At 39.0% G+C, this 18,318-nt stretch overlaps 1 protein-coding gene across 1 annotated transcript in view; it reads left to right on the forward strand.

Moving 5' to 3' along the window:
• The window catches only part of SPPL3 (signal peptide peptidase like 3), a 142,836-nt gene that overhangs the window by 79,651 nt on the left and 44,867 nt on the right, over positions 1–18,318 (forward strand). The window contains exon 2 of the mRNA XM_032168505.1: positions 15,249–15,326. Within this exon, the coding sequence (XP_032024396.1) occupies positions 15,249–15,326 (78 nt within the window). The remainder of the gene's footprint in view (positions 1–15,248; positions 15,327–18,318) is intronic.

Here is an 18,318-nt window from a genome sequence, read left to right on the forward strand (position 1 = left end):
AGATTATCATAAGAATCTTACTTGGTCTCCTTGATTCTAGTCTCTTCTGCCCAATTTATCTACACTGAATATTTCTGCCTGATTAATTTTCCAAAAATACTATTATACACTCTTATGATTTTTACTCCACTAGTTGAATGAAAGCAGTGTTTTCAGGTGACGTTAACACTCCAGCAGCTAAAATCCTGCTAACAAACCTTGACTTCAAGTACACCATAATGTAATCCCTCTGTAAGCAGAAGCTGATCTTGCAGTGAGTCTCTCTGGAATTCCACTCTTCCATAAGACAAGCGATACTTGCTCCTGTTAATATTCCTGTGTACCTGTGCCCTGTTACTACAGGGTTAAGATCATGACCTTTATTCTTTTGGAATTTGTTTTCTCTCCTCCACTCTCTTTTCTCTCTACCAAGCCAAACTTCGAAGTGCTCAATAAACAGATGCTCTTTAGTGTTTCATAACTCACAGAAAAATTTTTCTCTGAATACGTCTGGTCTGTTTGATAACAAATTCAGTTAACTGAATTGGGGCTGCTTTTGCCATAATTTCCTTTTTAGTGTGTTAGGCTTGTTTTTTCAAACTAAATAATTGGCTGGATTATATAGTTTTTTCAATTATTAATTTAGTAAAACTATTATTTTGGATTTAATGAATTAAAATTTGTGGACGTTGTTCTGGATCAAACTGACGTTACATAAGTTTGGATCTGTCCTTTTTTTAAAATGAGTTTAAGGTGTTAGTAATTAAGATTCCATTTGTGTTATAAATATGATGACTATCCAGTAGACTTAAGGTAGTGTCATATAGGGAAGGGCCCACTATGAGGAAGGGACTGGGGGTGGGGGCATGTTTACCCTTTAACATTTGTTCCATTCCATCTGCAATTAAGCTTTCTAGAAATATGTTGTTACAGTAGCTACGTGTTTTTAAATTGTCTTTTCAAGTGAATAGGGCATGGAAGTTTATTACTGTTTTCTGTGTGAAAAACAATGTCAAAAGTTTAAGAAGGCCAGGCATGGTTCACGCTTGTAATCCCAGCACGTTGTGAGGCCAATGCTGAAGGATCACTTGAGCCTAGGAGTTCAAGACCAGCCTGGGCAATATGGTGAAACCCCATCTCTACAAAAATTGCAAACAAAAAAAAATTAGCCCGGTGTGGTAGCATGCGCCTGTGGCCCCAGCTGCTTGGGAGGATCACTTGAGCCCAAGGAGGTCAAGGCTGCAGTGAGCCGTGATCATGCCACTGCACTCCAGCCTGGGTGACAGAGTGAGACCCTGTCTCAGAAAAAATAAAAGTTTAACAAAACCATTGTATTTAAATTGGGCTCTTTGAAAATTAAATTCTACTATAGAACTTACTCTGTAGTATTACTTGTTAAATTCTATATCTGACTGAAGAACACAAGCTTTTAGTATTTAATATAAGTGAAAAATATAGCCAAATCAGACATCACTAACACTTTTTTGTCTTTTTTGCTAACATTTCCACCAGAATCCTGTGTTCCATTAAAAAAAAAACTTTAGTGTTATTTTAAAAACTCAAATAACACAGAAATGTGAAATAGTCCCATTTTTAATAAAAGTGGTTTTATGTGATACATAGGTCTTCAGCTTGCTTCTTCCTAACAATTCTTCATGCCATTCTTTTAAATTTCTTTGTGGGCTGGGTGCAGTGGCTCATGCCTGTAATCCTAGCACTTTGGGAGGCCGAGGCGGGCAGATCACGAGGTCAGGAGATCGAGACCATCCTGGCTAACACGGTGAAACCCCATCTCTACTAAAAATACAAAAAATTAGCCGGGCTTGGTGGCGGGCACCTGTAGTCCCAGCTACTTGGGAGGCTGAGGCAGGAGAATCGCTTGAACCCGGGAGGCGGAGCTTGCAGTGAGCCGAGATTGCGCCACTGCACTCCAGCCTGGGCGACAGAGTGAGACTCCGTCTCAAAAAAAAAAAATTTTTTTTTATTTGTGATAGAGTGAATTATATAAAACACAATGACTATAGTAAAACAAATAGGTTAATTCACCCCACTATGTTTCTGTTTTTTCATCTGTACAAAATGGGGATCATACTGGGAAGCACTTAGGACAGTGCTGGGCACATGACTCGGTAAAAGATTGCTGTTACTACTTGGAGAAGGGAATCATCAGCCTATATAGATGATAACCAAAGGCATGAGAGTAGACAGTATCACCCACAGATGAGGTGTGGAGTAAGAAGTAAAGAGAACTGATGACAGAGCCCTGATGGGCAGAGGAGAAGGAGAAAGTACGGCGCCAGAGAGCGGGGAAGAAATCCAGTAGGATGTAGGATGTCGTGGGAACTGGGATAAAATTGTTTCAAGAAAAGGAAGTGGCTACTGTTGTCAGATCCTGCAAGGGGAGTGGGGATATCAAGTAGGATATTGACTGAAGTGTTAAGTAGCAACAAGATTGTTGATGATCTTGGGGAGAGCAAATTCCATGGAGTGCTGGGGATAGAAGGCACAGCGTGATAAGATTCCAGTGAAGACGGCAAATACAGGCAGATCCCTAGGTTTGGTAGCCCTATGTGAACTGGCCTTTCTTCCTTTTGTTTCCTGTCCCCCCACCCCCGCCACCACACACATCACACACAAACTCTCCATCTCTCACAGACACCTTTGTGGGAATATGCTCTAGCTCTTGCTTTTTCTGTCTCTTGCACGCATGATCACTCACTCTTGCTCTCTCCTCTCTAGCCCAACTGAACTGCTTGACTACTTTGTGATCTCCCAGCAGGTCGCACTGTCACATAGGCCTCCGTGCTGAGTTCCTACACCTGTCTGTTTAATTTGGTAACCTGTTTACTTCTTTTTGTCTCCCTGTTAGGCAATTCTTGGTGGGTGGTAGGGGCTGAGTCTTTATCATGGAGTGCCAGTACCTAGCAGAGTCCTCATGCATGTGGTGATACATAAGATAGGACAGAACAGTGACCAGAGGCATTTATTCTAGTTGGAGCTTGTAACACACATTAGATACTGCAAGATGATGGAGAGATTTGGTTTGATTTTTAGATGTGTTGAATTTGAGGTGACCGTGGTATATGCAGGTAGAAGTGTGCCCCCAGGGTCATTGGAGATTTGCTACTGAAATTCAGTCTGTCTAATCCCTCCTTGCTCTGGGGCTCAAGAGACTTTCCTTCTTCAACTTTTTCGTTATCCCAGACAGAAACTCTAGTGTGTCCTGATAGAAGTAAGGGATGAACTGTGATTTAAACTCTTAGGCTCCTGTTTGCTTGTCCACAGAATTTGTCACTAGGAGAGGTTAGCCCCCAGGAAATAACTAAATGTCAATCTGTAGCATTCATTTTTATAAGTCATTGGAAATTTTCTTCTTGAAGTTAGATTTTGGAATTGTATGGATGCTTTTAAGACTTCGTTTCTAGAATCATTTCTAAAACTATTATCAGCATTAAATGGCAGGGAATAATCTTTTAATGAAACTGATACAGTAAAAACCAGTTCTGTTAGAGGTTAAGAGCAGTTTTTTTTTTTTTTTTTTTTGAGGCAGAGTCTCGCTGTCGCCCAGGCTGGAGTGCAGTGGCGCAATCTCGGCTCACTGCAGGCTCTGCCCCCCGGGGTTCACGCCATTCTCCTGCCTCAGCCTCCCGAGTAGCTGGGACTACAGGCGCCCGCCATCTCGCCCGGCTAATTTTTGTATTTTTAGTAGAGACGGGGTTTCACTGTGTTAGCCAGGATGGTCTCGATCTCCTGACCTCGTGATCCGCCCGCCTCGGCCTCCCAAAGTGCTGGGATTACAGGCGTGAGCCACCGCGCCCGGCCAAGAGCAGTTTTTAAAAATTTCCTACAGTTTTATAGAAGTTGTTATTGTAAAATATACATAACATACAATTTGAAATTTACCATTGAACTTTTTCTAAGTGTACAGTTCAGTGGCATTAAGTACATTCACTTACATTTTGTGCAACAGTCACCACTATCCATTTCCAGACCTTTTTCATCATCCCAAACAGAAACTCTGTATGCATCAAACAAAAACTCCCCATTCCCTTTCTCTCCAGTCCTGGTATCCACTATTCTGCTTTCTCTTTCTATGAATTTGCCTAATGTAGGTCTGTCATATAAGTTGAGCCATAACAATATTTGTCTTTTTGTTTCTGGTTTATTTCACATAGCATCATGTTTTTGAAGTTGATTTATGTTGTAGCAGGTATCAGAATTTTCTTCTTTTTTAAGGCTGAATAATATTTGATTGGATGGCTGTACCACAATTTATTTATCCATTCATTCACCGATAGACACTTGGGTTACTTCCACCCAACCCAACCCATTATTAACAGCCAAGCCATTGTGAAAATTGGTGTACAAGTATGTTTGAGTCCCTGCTTTCAATTATTTGGGGCAAATACCTAGGCTTTATTAAGTTTTATGAGCACATATCCTGAGAGGGTATTTAGATATCCAGTAGCATTTTTCTTATGAAATAGTAATTTCGACCAGCATGTTAACGTAGATTTTTGCAAGTTTTTAAGGAGATTTATTTTGTACAAGTTCTAAAGCAGTCTTGGATCATGATACAAAGATACCTTCAAAAGTTGCATTATAATTTTTTTTTTCTGTAAATGAGTCCCTTGACCAAATAAAAATGCAAAACTGCTTTATGCAGCTTGTACCTATTGGCTTTGTCTGAGGAAACCAGTTGCCTAATTTTTTTCCCTTGCCTTAGGTTTGTTACAGCCAGTACAGGGCTGTTTCCGGCTGCAGTGTTGAACACAGGAACCACAGTGTGTTGCTGGTTGTATGCTCAAATCACGATAAAATGCGCATGCTTTTGAAACTATGATGTGAGGACCTGTCTTAGGGGATAATTCATAGGAAAAAGTTGAAGCATATTGCCATCGAAGCATTTAATGTGGGGTCTTCTTTCTGTTTCAATCCCTCCCCCCACCCCCGGCAATAAATCCTTTCTTATCTATCCTAGGCAATAAGATGTATTTGAAAACAAAATTACTCCAGATCATCTTTACTGCCTTGAAGACTAATACCTTTCTTTCATATGAATTTGCTCAGTCAGCAGATTTTGTATCTCTGATGAAAGTAATCATTTTTTCACTGTACTAGTCTTGGTAAAATATAAAATATTAACATATGGTATATTTCATATGTCTTTCCATGAAATATTTTGTGATAATGCAGGGATAATATTTTGATATTTTTGTGGAGATGGGGTCTCCCTATGTTTTTCAGGTTGGTCTTGAACTACTAGGCTCAAGCAATCCTCCTGCCTCAGCCTCCCAAAGTGTTGGGATTACAGGCGTGAGCCACTGCGCCCAGCCTTAAGTAACTATTTTATTTACTCCTTGTACCTTGCACGTAAATGGTTAAATTTAATGTATTAAATTTTTATTTCATAACATACCTATTCTGTTACTAAGCTTGCAATACATATTTGGCTTTTTCCTTTAAAATATGGGGAAATGTGGAAAAGAATGATCTCCAACATTATAATGTTAGACTAATATTTTTAGATAGGCCGGATGCGGTGGCTCACGCCTGTAATCCCAGCACTTTGGGAGGCTGAGGCGGGCAGATCACGAGGTCAGGAGATCGAGACCATCCTGGCTAACACGGTGAAACCCTGTCTCTACTAAAAAATAGAAAATATTAGCCAGGCGTGGTGGCGGGCGCCTGTAGTCCCAGCTACTCAGGAGGCTGAGGCAGGAGAATGGCGTGAACCTGGGAGGCGGAGCTTGCAGTGAGCCAAGGTCATGCCACTGCACTCCAGCCTGGGCGACAGAGTGAGACTCTGTCTCAAAAAAAAAAAAAAATTTAGATAAAGATACAAATTAAGTCCTATTTCAACATATTTCCATAAAGGGAAAAATGAACATTTATTTAAGCATGGAATACAAGTTATTTTTTGCATATAATTTTTAAATTTGAAATTTTGGATAGCAAAAAAATTCTAACAACTTCTGGTGTTTTGTGATCTGTAAGAATTGCATGTGAAAGATGTTGGCAGTTTTGCATAGCCAGAGCTTATGGGTAAAGGTAGAAGGCAGCAATTCCCAAAATGTGGCTCATGGACCATGGGAGATTCCTGAGACCCTGTCATGGGGTCCATAGGGTCAAACGGTTTTCATACTACTACTAACATTACTTGTCTTTTTCAGTTTTGCACCTTTTTTCTCATGGTGGCAAAGCAATGGTGGGTAAAACCTCTGGTGCGTCCTCACCTGAATCAAGGCAGTGGCACCAGACGGTACTGGTAATCGTTGTATTCTCCATCACCAGGCACACAGGTTATCTTCTGCAATGCCATTTATACTTAGAATGTTCTTGACGAAGCAGTAAAAGTTTCTTTTGTTAAGTTTCAACCCTTGAGTACACTAAGTGATAAAATGGAAATTTTTAATGATAAAATGGAAAGTTTCCACAAAGCACTTCTGCTGTATACCAGAGTACCATTGGTTATCTTGAGGAAACCACTTGTGCAGTCATTTGAGATGCTAACTGAACTAGATTTGTTTAAAATGGGAATACCATTTTTACTTGAAAGAATGACTGTTGGGCATATTTGGCAGATAGTTTCTTAAAAACTAATCAAGTGAGCCTGTCACTTAAAGGGAAAAAAAGTATTTTTATCGATGATAAAATTTGAGCTTTCAAGTGAAAATAGAATTTTTGAAAATTTATATTTGCTACCACGAGCCCCAAGAATGATACTAACAAATATGATTTTTCAGATACTGTATAATGAAAAGAGACAACATCTGGAAGAGTGGCATAACTTAGCAAATCAGTATCTTCCAAATTATCAATGCATGATGTTACAAAATCATCCATGGGTAAAAGGTTCACACAAAGTTCAGGATAGTCCAGTGGATTTTAATGTAATATAGTAAAATCCAAAAAAATACATTGAGATAGTTTCAAATTCCACATTGCAATAAACCTTTAAGAAATTACCACTTGTTGAATTTTAGTGTAGTATCAAAGAAGAATATTGATAGTTATCTGAAAAGGCTATTAAGTACTCCTTCTCTTCCAACTATCCATCTGTGTAAAGCTGGATTTTTTTCCCCATAGAGTTCAGTTCAAACAACATATGGCAGTAGATGGAATGCAGAAGCCGATATGAGAATCCAGCTATCTTCCATTTAAACTAGACATTAAAGAGGTTTGCAAACATGTAAAGAATGTCCCTTGTCTTGCTTAATTTTTTTGTTCTGTTTTGTTTTGGAAAATAGATATTTGCCCTTTAAAAAATGTTATTTATGTTAACATGTAATGGTTTTATTATGTATAAATAAATTAATATTTTAACTTTTTCTCAGTTTTAATTTAATACGGTAAATATCACTAACCCACATGTACTAAAGCTGTTTGGGAGTCCTCAATTTTAAGAGTGTAAATTGTTCTGCAACCACAGAGTTTGAGAAGTGCTGGTCTAAGGCAATGTCTGTGCAGTGTTAGAATAGTAGTTGCTTGGTTTTGGGGTGGACAAGAATGCTTTCATTGTATAGCTGGAAGGCTGACACATAGAACACGTTATAGAACAGTACTCTCTGTGTCTCAGTTTGGCATGATTTTTAGCAGGATATGTGTTATAAGCACTGCTGGTAAAGTAGCTAGAAATAGATGTTTGACTGTAGAGCAGTTACTATAATCCAGCATGGTTCTAAAACTCTTACGGTTTAGAGTTTAGTCTTGTATATGAGAGACATTTCTGGTAACTCTTTGTCTATTAAGGTAAAGGCTTGGAGGAATGTAGTTAAAGAATTAGTGGTCTTCATAATGAATATATAAAATATTTCATCTGAACAGCTGGCCTATACTGATACATCAGTTGACAAAGTCTTCAAGACTGTTTTCAATACATTTGGCTAACCCGATTTTGGCATATCTCAGATGCATGTATTTAGTTTCTTTCTGTGTTTCAGTAAGAATTCCTTTATCTCAGAATAGAGTAGTTCCTGTCTTTCATGTCTGCCCAGAGCCTCTGGGAACAGACACCTCAGTAGGAGGGCCTGAAGAGCAACACATTTCTGTTGATGCTCTGGTAGAGTCTGAAATGTAGGATAGGGAGAGACTGTGAAATAAGATTGTTGGGCTTTGATTTCCTATTATTGGCCAGACTTACCCACCCTTTTTCCTTGAAATAACCTTTTCTTCCTTGTCTACTCCATTTATCATAGTCTTACCCCAGATCTCCAAACCCCAGCTCCTGTAGTAAAATCTATGTCTATTTCTGAAATGCTGATGAAGGCTTTCTTTCTTTGGGTGGGCAAAGAGTAGAATAGAGGATGATACAGGAGGGGCCCTCTTCCTCCCTGTCATTACCAGCAGTGAAAACCTTTAGACATTTTTGAAACCGCTCTGTGCTCATTTTTATGAGCTTGTAGAGTAGGTGAAAAGTGAGCCTACTTCAGGAGACCAAGGGCATAAACAAATATGGGATAAAGCAGTCTAGCAGAGGGAAAATGAAGAGTTTGTAGGTTAGCCTTAAGGCTGGCCACATTTTTTTAAAAAGACCCTAGAGAAGAATTTCCCGTGGGTTGAATAAACGAACCAGAGTTGCTACCCAAGGTAAGATGATGGCTTACCTTCATATATGTCTACTGGTATAATGTAAGATTTTATATTAAGCCATTTTTAAATCTGTAAATATTGGGTGATTAAAAGAGGGAAATACAAATTTTAGCCTCCTGGAAACAGGGTCATCTTTGGCAGTGCCAGGCTATGTCAGTGATGGGCAACATGAAAGATGGAAAGAGTATTTCTGGTAATATTTCTGTTTTTGAAAGCAAAACAATATAAAAATACAGACTTTCTAAATTTTTTTACGACAGGGTCTCGCTCTGTCACCCAGGCTGAAGTGCAGTGACAAAATCATAGCTCATTGCAACCTGAAACTTGTGGGCTCAAAGGATCCTCCTACCTCAGCCTCCCAAGTAGCTGGAAGTACAGGCGTGTTCCACCATGCCTGGCTGATTTTTTTTTTTTTAATTTTTTCAAAGAGTCACATCTCATTTGTTGCCCAGGCTGGTCTTGAACTCCTGGGCTCAAGCAGTCCTCCCGCCTCGGACTCCTGGAGTGTCAGAATTACAGGCATGAGCCACCATGCCCAGCCAAAACCTAGACCCTTGAGAAATTAAAATTAATTCGGCCTTCAAGTTTATCTGGGCCCAAAGAGGATTTTATAGATAATAGAAAGATATAAAGATTGCCCAGGGAGGATTACATAGTTAATTACTGTATAATTACAGATAGAAACTTCAGTTTGTCATCCAGTTTTGGGCAGATATTGAAGTCAATTTGGGAGACTCTGGAATCAGGCCACCTAAGATCAGAAGTGCATCTGGCTCTTGATGTTGAAAGACACCAATAATCACAGAGATTCACAGTTCTCCAGCTCTGGGCAACATGGTAAAACCCTGTCTCTACAAAAAATACAAAAATTAGCTGGCTGTGGTGGCACACACCTGCAGTCCTGGCTGGCTTGGGAGACTGAGGTGGGAGGATTGCTTGAGTCCAGGAGTTGGAGGTTTCACTGAGCCAAGACCGTGCCACTGCACTCCAGCTTAAGCAACAGGTGAAACCCTGTCTCCAAAAAGAAACAACAACAACAAAAACTTCTATAATGATAGTTTGAATTGAAAATAGTATATGAAATTTCAAATAACATCATAAAATAAGCTATAACTTCTAGTTATGTGATAGTTGGTAAAGTTTGCAAAATTGTTAGAACTTTTTAAGATCTTAGTATAAATTATAAAATACCATGTACAATATTAGGGGTGAACTTTAATCAGATTTTCTTGTATAGGTTTATTTGAAAGCTAAAACAAAACTTAAGTTAGAAGAAACCATTAAACATCTGAACACTTTTTTTGAAATCAGGCATTTAGTTCTGCAGTGGGGGACATGCTCACTGCCAGGATATGGAGGTGAGATCTGGCAACCTTAGTCACACTCTTATATTTTGCACATGGTCAAACCTTCATCTAGAAAAACAGACTATGAAGAAAGTCAGTAATTACAGCTCCTCAGAGGCTGGAGCACAGCGCAGAAGATCTGTCAGGGAGGAGCTGGTTTTTGAAAATTTAATCCAGGCCAGGTGTGGTGGCTCATGCATGTAATCCTGGCATTTTGGGAGGCTGAGGTGGGTGGATCACCTGAGGTCAGGAGTTTGAGACCAGCCTGGGCAACATGACAAAACCCTGTCTCTAATAAAAATACCAAAAATTAGCTGGGTGTGGTGGCGGACTCCTGTGATCCCAGCCACTTGGGAGGCTGAGGCAGGAGAATTTTGCTTGAACCCAGGAGGTGGAGGTTGCAGTGAGCCGAGATTGTACCATTGCACTCCAGACTGGGCGACAGAGTGAGACTCTGTCTCAAGAAAAAAAAAAAAAATCCAGACTTCCAGAAGTCTGAGATTAAGAGTTTCTAGAGAGTCTCCATTGATTTGAGAGATGTAGCAAAATAATTAAACAATAGTATCAGACTTTAAGGCAGTGAATTTGGGAAGTGTCGATATTTAATCTGCCTTGAGGGTAGTGACAATATGCTTCAAAATACAAAGGGTACAAAAACAAAGTCATCCAATAAGACACCATCAGAAGAAAAGTTCCTCAGAAGAAAGCTGCTCTTGTTTTTTTATAGCTCTGGAGTCTGGAAAAAACTTTAAATTGCCTTTTAAAAATACCTACTGACCTTTAATCATAAAAAAAAAAAGCTGCTCAATCTCACTTTAATTTTTAAATTTTAATTACAATTTTAATGAAAATAAAAACCATACTGAGATGCCAGTTTTCATCTCTCAGATGGGTAAAAATTCAAAAGTTAGACAATACTCACTTTAGAAAGTAGGAACATTTAGTTCATTACTGATGAGAGTGTGAAATGGTATAACCTCTCTGTAGGGCACTTTGGCAACATCTATCAAATTGCAAGTGCATTTCCCCTTTGAGCCAGCAATCTGACTTTGAGGAATGTTATACAAATATGTCATTTCATGTGTGTGCAATGCAGGTGTAATTTACAAGGCCCATTATTACAGAATTACTTGTTAACAGCAGAGTTTTTGGAAACAACCCCAGTGTCAACCTGTAAGGGACTTGTTCTAAAAAAAACACAAACAAACAAACAAAAAACAAAAACAAACAAAAACAAAAAAACCATGGGGCATCTGCACAATGGACTACCATGCTGATGTTTACAGGAAAATTTTAAAAAGGAAGTTCTCCACATCCTGATACAGAAAGATTTCTAGGCTATATTGTAAAAAGGGGGTAGAGGGAGATACTGAGCAGTATATTTAATATTTTACCTATTTCATAAGAAGTGGTGAGAAATAATGTTCTTATATTGTATATTTACTCCAAAAGGCTAGATAAGAAACTAAAAAATGTGGTTATTTAAAAGTTGTTATCTAAAAATGACTGAGAGGGTGGGGGTTGGGAGATGGCTAGATGGGAATAAGACCTCTGTGTATGTACTTTTTAATATATTTTTGATTTTTGTATGAATATATAACCTAGTCATAATTTTTTTTAATTTTAAGAAAATGTTCCTTTTTGTTTTCAGAATTTTGGAAGATGTGTGCAAAGATTATGTCACACAGCAAGAAACATAATTTTAGAATAAAGAGAAATTGATGAAGTTCATTTTCCTAATACATGATGCACGATAGCTCAGATATCTCTTGGTATGTGAGCCTTGTCTACATAATCTGGTTCAAAAGAGGACCCTGGACAGCCACAACTGCATCATTGCTGGATGGGACCCAAGAGAGAGGCTCGAGTGGCCCTCATGTCTCCTACCTTCCCTTTCTCCACTCCCCGGCTGACTGAAATTTAGGAAAAGGTAGCACCCCTGTGAGGTGCCATGAAACAGAATTCATGATCCAAAACATATATTCTTGTATTCATCTGCCTCTAGTAGTTTTAACTGTATTCAAATTGTCTTACCATCTCAAAGCCTGATGTGGGGGAAGAGAGAAGAATACAATATACCTATCATTCCAGCTTCATAATTTTAAAAAATTTGCCTTTTTATTGGTGTATCCCTCCCATGTTTTATTTTCTTAGAGTATTTTAAAGCAAATCTTAAATCATACTATTTCACCTGTTAAAAGATAAACTTATGTTTAACTTTTGGAGAGTTTTTTTGAGCAGTGCCTCATGAATCAGGCAGCACCAGATCACAAGTGAATCACAGCTCCTTGGAGGGGGCCTGAGGGCAAAACTTTTATAAAGCATTTGCAGAAGCAAAAGAAAGAAAATACTTGATTGGTTAAAGTAGAAAGTCTCTAGTACTTGATTGGTGAAAGTAGAAAGTCTCTGATTGGTAAAGCCCCTGGTTAGGTTTGATTAGCAGTTTCTGATGGGTTGAGTTACTCTGAGTTGGATTTCAGTTGGCTTCCTTAGGAACCCAAGACACTGGAGCCATCTCAGCCTAATGGACTCCCCAGTTCATTTTTTTCTTTTTTAACATACCCATAAATACTTCAGGATGTGTCTGTAATAACTAAGGATTACGCTGGGTGCAGTGGATCCTTAGCCTGTAATCCCAGCACTTTGAGAGGCTGAGGCGAGTGGATCACTTGAGGTCAGGAGTTTGAGTCCAGCCTGGCCAACATGATGAAACCCCATCTCTACTAAACATACAAAAAAATTAGCTGGGCGTGGTGGGGGGCGCCTGTAACCCCAGCTTCTCAGGAGGCTGAAGCAGGAAAATTGCTTGAACCTAGGAGGTGGAGGTTGCAGTGAGCCGAGATCGTGCCATTGCACTCCAGCCTGGGCAACAAGAGTGAAACTCCGTCTCAAAAAAAAAAAAAAAAAGCTAAGGATCCAAAAGCCTGCCATTATAGACCACAGCAGTGTATCATGAAAGTTTATTATATGTCTTATTTTTTACAGCGATTAAAGGAAATGTAATGTCCTCCTCTGTATGCATCAGTCTTTCCTCACGGGGTTAATTTCCAGTCAGCATCAAAAAAGGTTGAGCATCTCTCACCTTAAAAAAATAATAATAATAATGTTTTAAGACCTCCCTTATCCTTATATTTACCCTCCAGCTGCCATTCTTTTCCCTGCACTTTTCAAAATACTGTCTTCATTTCCTTAGCTTTAACTTCTCAGCTAATTTCAGTCTGACTCCATCCTCACCACTTTACGCAGTGGTCACTCCAGTTGTCTTTCTTGACCTCTCAGCAGCATTTATGGTTGGCAGCGTCTCCCTCATAATGCAGTGAGTGTGAATTGAGTATTTAATGTGTTATGTTCTTTATACGAATTCCTCATTTAATCCTTTAACAACTCTCTGAGGTTGTCGTTATCCCCATTTTACAGATGAAAAGCTGAAGCTTAGAGAGGCTAAGTAACTGGCTTAGCTACTAGTAAGTGGTAGAGCAAAGGATTAAATTCAGGCCACATTTAATTCTGCTGCCTTTCTGAAATAACCTGCTATTCTGGGTTTTCCTTCTCTGTCTCTGTTTCATCTTGGTTTTCTTTGCAGTTCCTTCTTCTACCTGATCTTTAAATTTGGAGATTTCCCAGGCCTTGATCCTAGGTCCTCTTTTCACTGCTGTGAGGCATTCACACACACCTATGGCTTCAGTTACCATGTGGAAGGTGATGAGCTCTCAGTATATATACATCATCAGCTCAGAACGGTTTCAATATCCAGTTGTCTCCTCAGTACATTCAAATCTTAGCTTAAAATCTGTTCCTCTGGCCAGGTGCAGTGGCTCATGCCTGTAATCCCAGCACTTTGGGAGGCCAAGGTGAGTGGATTGCTTGAGGTCAGGAGTTCGAGACCAGCCTGACCAACATGGTAAAACCCCATCTCTACTAAAAATACAAAAATCAGCCAGGCATGGTGGTGCATGCCTGTAATCCCAGCTACTCGGGAGACTGAGGCAAGAGAATCACTTGAACCCAGGAGGCAGAGGTTGCAGTGAAACGAGATCATGACACTGCACTCCAGCCTGGGTAACAGAGCAAGACTCTGTCTCAAAAAAAAAAAAAAAATCTGTTCCTTCTATGTTACTTTTTTTTTTTTTTTCCTAAATGGTACAAACCCAGCTAAGCAGAAACCTAGGGATCACCGCAATTCTTCCCTTTGCTGGTTCCCATAAACAATCACCAGGTCCTATTTATTGTGTCCTGTGTCTCTCTAAATCATCTTCCTCCCTAAGGAAAGCTCCCCTGTTCTTATACTGCATCCACCTAATATACATTATCATAGTACCCTATACTTCTCTTTCTCTCTTTTGTAACATATCTTCGTGATTATGTTCATTCAGTTATGTTCATTTTTTTATTTCTTTAGGGTGAAATTGTTCATTTCTTTAGAAAAGACATTTAGGCAGAGACCAAGGCATTCTTATTTATTACTGTATATCCCAGTGGCTAGCAGAGTGCCTGGCATGTAGGCAGTATTAAATACTATGCTGAATGGAAATTAAACAACAACAACAAAAAAACCCGCTAAGATTTGTTTTAGGAAAATCCCTGACAAATAAAAATGGGTAATGTGGAGGGTGAACTCATGGAGATAGCCTTTAAAACAAGATTTCCAATAGCCAAGCCATAGAAGGGAGCTAACAAATTAGCAGTGGGATTAGGAGAAGTAGGGTAGTTGGGGATGTGGAAGTAAGAGAAAGAAAGGGCTGTCAGGAATGCAGCAGATTTTTAGCTTTGGCAGCTGAGGGGATGGTGATACCATTCCTTGAGAGGATAAGCTAAGATGGAGAGAATATTTGTGGTGGACTTGCTGACTTTGAAGAACCTCCTGTAGGCCATCTAGATGGAGAAAATCAATAGGCAGTTAGAAAAATGGAAACGGGGAGTTCAGGAGATGCAGGTTTTACCTCATCACCAAGCAAAACCAGTAAAATACTATTAGTGATTCAAATGTAATTGGATAAAAGTCTGATTATTGAGACTCTTGCCATGGGCACAGATTTGGTAGATATTTTGATACTTTTTAAATTGGGGGGTGGATGTTGTAAACATAAACAGAGATGGGATTTTTACATTGATGTCATTTTACATGCTGTAAATATTTACTAATAATAGCTGTAAACGTACCAATTTATTCTTCATGTTAAACTAGCAAATCTCATTTTAATTGTGTTATTTTGTTAATGCTAATTTATACCTTTTTTCCTTCTTAAAGATAAAAACAAAGCTCAGTGGGGTTTATAGAACTATTAGGACTCACTGCATGTGATTTAAATTTTTTTCCTCTTATTTCTCTAGGGCCTATTCCCTGGTGGATTCCAGTCAAGTGTCTACATTTCTGATTTCCATTCTTCTTATAGTCTATGGTAGTTTCAGGTAAGATGTTCTCAAATGGGGTTGATTTAAGTTGGAGGTGGAAGAAGGAAGCATTGCTCTGAAAGTGCTGGTACCAAAACTTACTGTGTGAAGAAAAACAGGACTTCGGCAGGAATTGACCCAGAATAGAGTTGCTATTTGTTCTTTAATTGGCTGCTGTTAAACACTTCTTCATTGTGCTTATGAGTTTAGCATGTTAATGCTTACATGTACAAACTAGTTGCTTAAAATGCTGGTTCTGAAATTAATCACCTAATGCACTCTTTATTGAGAAGGTTAAGGAGTCTTTGATAATGATTCTAGAGTCTCAAAGGGAACAAAGTTTAAATGGAAGGACAATTTGAAATATGGAAAAAAAATTACTAAATATCCATGTAACAAAATGACAAAGAGAACATTTCATGTTTTTTTTTTTTCTAACCAAAAATGAAAGTATAGTCACAAAACTTTAGTAGGCTTACAAAGACCAAGGAAACCAAAGTAAAACTGTACCCAGGATGCTAATAAAGTTCTTAATCTTTGTCTGGGCACAGTGCCGTATGCCTGTAATCCCAGCACTTTGGGAGGCTGAGACAGGAGGATTGCTTGAGCCCAGGAGTTCAAGACTAGCCTGGGCAACATAGTAAGACCCCGTCTCTACAAAAAATATTTTTTAAAGAAATTAGCCAGGCATGGTGGTAGTGCCTGTGGTCCCAGCTACTCAGGAGGCTGAGGCAGAAAAAGGATCACTTAAGCCCAGGAGATTGAGGATACGATAAGCTATGATCACACTGCTGCACTCCAGCCTGGGCAACAGAGCCAGACTATGTCTCAAAAAAAAAAAAAAAAAAAAATTTATGTTGTCCTAAAATGCTTGTAAGTAAGTAGATTATGTCCTTATGGAAATTTACGTCATGTTTTTCTTAATCCAAAGACTTGACATCCAAGGTTGAGCTATACAAAATTGCTGATGGTTGACTATTAATATTTTGGCCCACAGAAACAATTTCATATGGTTCATCTTGCTATTAATAGGCTTGTGCGTTGTAGCATTACCAGGTATTCTCTCTGATAACCTTGGAGATGCTGAGACTAGATCCTGCTGAGGTTCTCATCTCAGCAGGCAGCCATAGGAATAGGAGGGGAAATATAGACACTAGACACACACTCCCTTTTTCCGCTATTCTCAGTCGAGAGGAACTTTAATGGTTGTATAACTCAAATAGTTTAGTGGCTGATGAACCTACCAAAAAATGCTGCTTGAGGAATTATAAGTTGAGAACTTGAAGTAATAGGGATAAGTGAAGTACCCAGGCATAAAGATTTTGAACTATGCAGTGTTATATCTGAATTTTAATGGCCATTTTGTAAAATCACAGACTTGCAGTCTTTACCTCAGTACTGAGTAGAACAAGTAAAATATTATGGGTAATTTCAGTATACACCGATAAAAGTCTTTTTTTTTTTTTTTTTTTGAGACGGAGTCTCGTTCTGTCGCCCAGACTGGAGTGCAGTGGCATGATCTCGGCTCACTGCAAGCTCCACCTCCCGGGTCCACGCCATTCTCCTGCCTTGGCCTCCCGAATAGCTGGGACTACAGGTGCCCGCAACCATGCCCAGCTAATTTTTTGTATTTTTAGTAGAGATGGGGTTTCACCGTGTTAGCCAGGACGGTCTCGATCTCCTCACCTTGTGATCCACCCGCCTTGGCCTCCCAAAGTGCTGGGATTACAGGCGTGAGCCACCGCACCCTGCCAAAAGTTTTAATCACTGAGATGTCTACTGAGAACTCCAGATTCATAACCACTCTCAGAAGTATTAATCAAACCAGAGGAACTTAGAACCTTATCAGTGTAATCTTGATATTTTTCATCTCTACCCTGTGGACAAGATTTGATGTTTTTCCCTTTGAGTATATAATGCATTAATATTTCAAAGGACTTTGCAATTAAACACAGAAGGAGCCATCTTTAGACTCACAACCCTAATACTACTTTCAGTAGTGCACACCACCTTCCATTTGGCATATGTTTATATACTGTATACATTTTCATAGTTGAAATCATTTATATTCTGATTCTCTGCACCATACAAATATTTTCTACAAATTATCTTCATATTGTTTTAGTAATTTGATATTTCTTTGTGTTACTCATCTTATTCCACTCTTGTTGGACAAGTGGGCTGTTACAGTGATGATAGCTTTATGGAGTATTTGCTTTTATTGAATTATATCACCAGGATAAATATCCAGAAGTGGAAATACTTCGACAGAGAGTATAAAATGGCTCTTACTACATATTACTGTATTGTTTTTCTGAAGGGCTATATCATTTTAGGATTGAGCAAGTTTTAAACCAAATTTTATGTAATAAGTGTATCATAGAATTATATAGATGGAAAGGATTTCTCTGGTGAACCTCCCTGTTTACAAATGAGGAAACTGGCCAGGCATAGTCCCTCACACCTGTAATCCCAGCACTTTGGGAGGCTGAAGCAGGCAGGTGCCCTGAGCCCAGGAGTTCAAGACCAGGCTGGGCAACATGGTGAGACCCCGTCTACCAAATATGCAAAAATTAGCTGGGCATGGCGGCCCCACCCGGGAGGCTGGGAGGAATGTTTGAGCCCAGGAGGCAGAGGTTGCATTGAGCAGTGATCATACCACTGCACTCCAGCCTGGGTATCAGAGTGAGACCCTGGTTCAAAAAAACAAACAAAAAAAAAAGAAAAAGAAACTAAGAAACTGAAGCCCAAAATGAAAATGTTGATGTAACTTGACAAAGATTACACAACTAGTTGGTAACAAAGTCTAGATTGAAACAGTTTTCAGGACCTCCAGCTCAGAACCTTTTATCTTTTATACTTTAATAAGGCATTTCTGCAAAAAGTAAATCATGATGCCTTTAATTACACATTTAAATTGAACTCACTGAATAAGTTGGTGTTTTTTCCTCTTCTGTTTTATGGAAGAGATTTATGTAATTTTGTCTTTAAATGTTTGATAGGATTCACC

This window comes from Hylobates moloch, unplaced genomic scaffold (genome assembly GCF_009828535.3).
Source record: "Hylobates moloch isolate HMO894 unplaced genomic scaffold, HMol_V3 SCAFFOLD_12, whole genome shotgun sequence".
NCBI lineage: Eukaryota > Metazoa > Chordata > Mammalia > Primates > Hylobatidae > Hylobates > Hylobates moloch.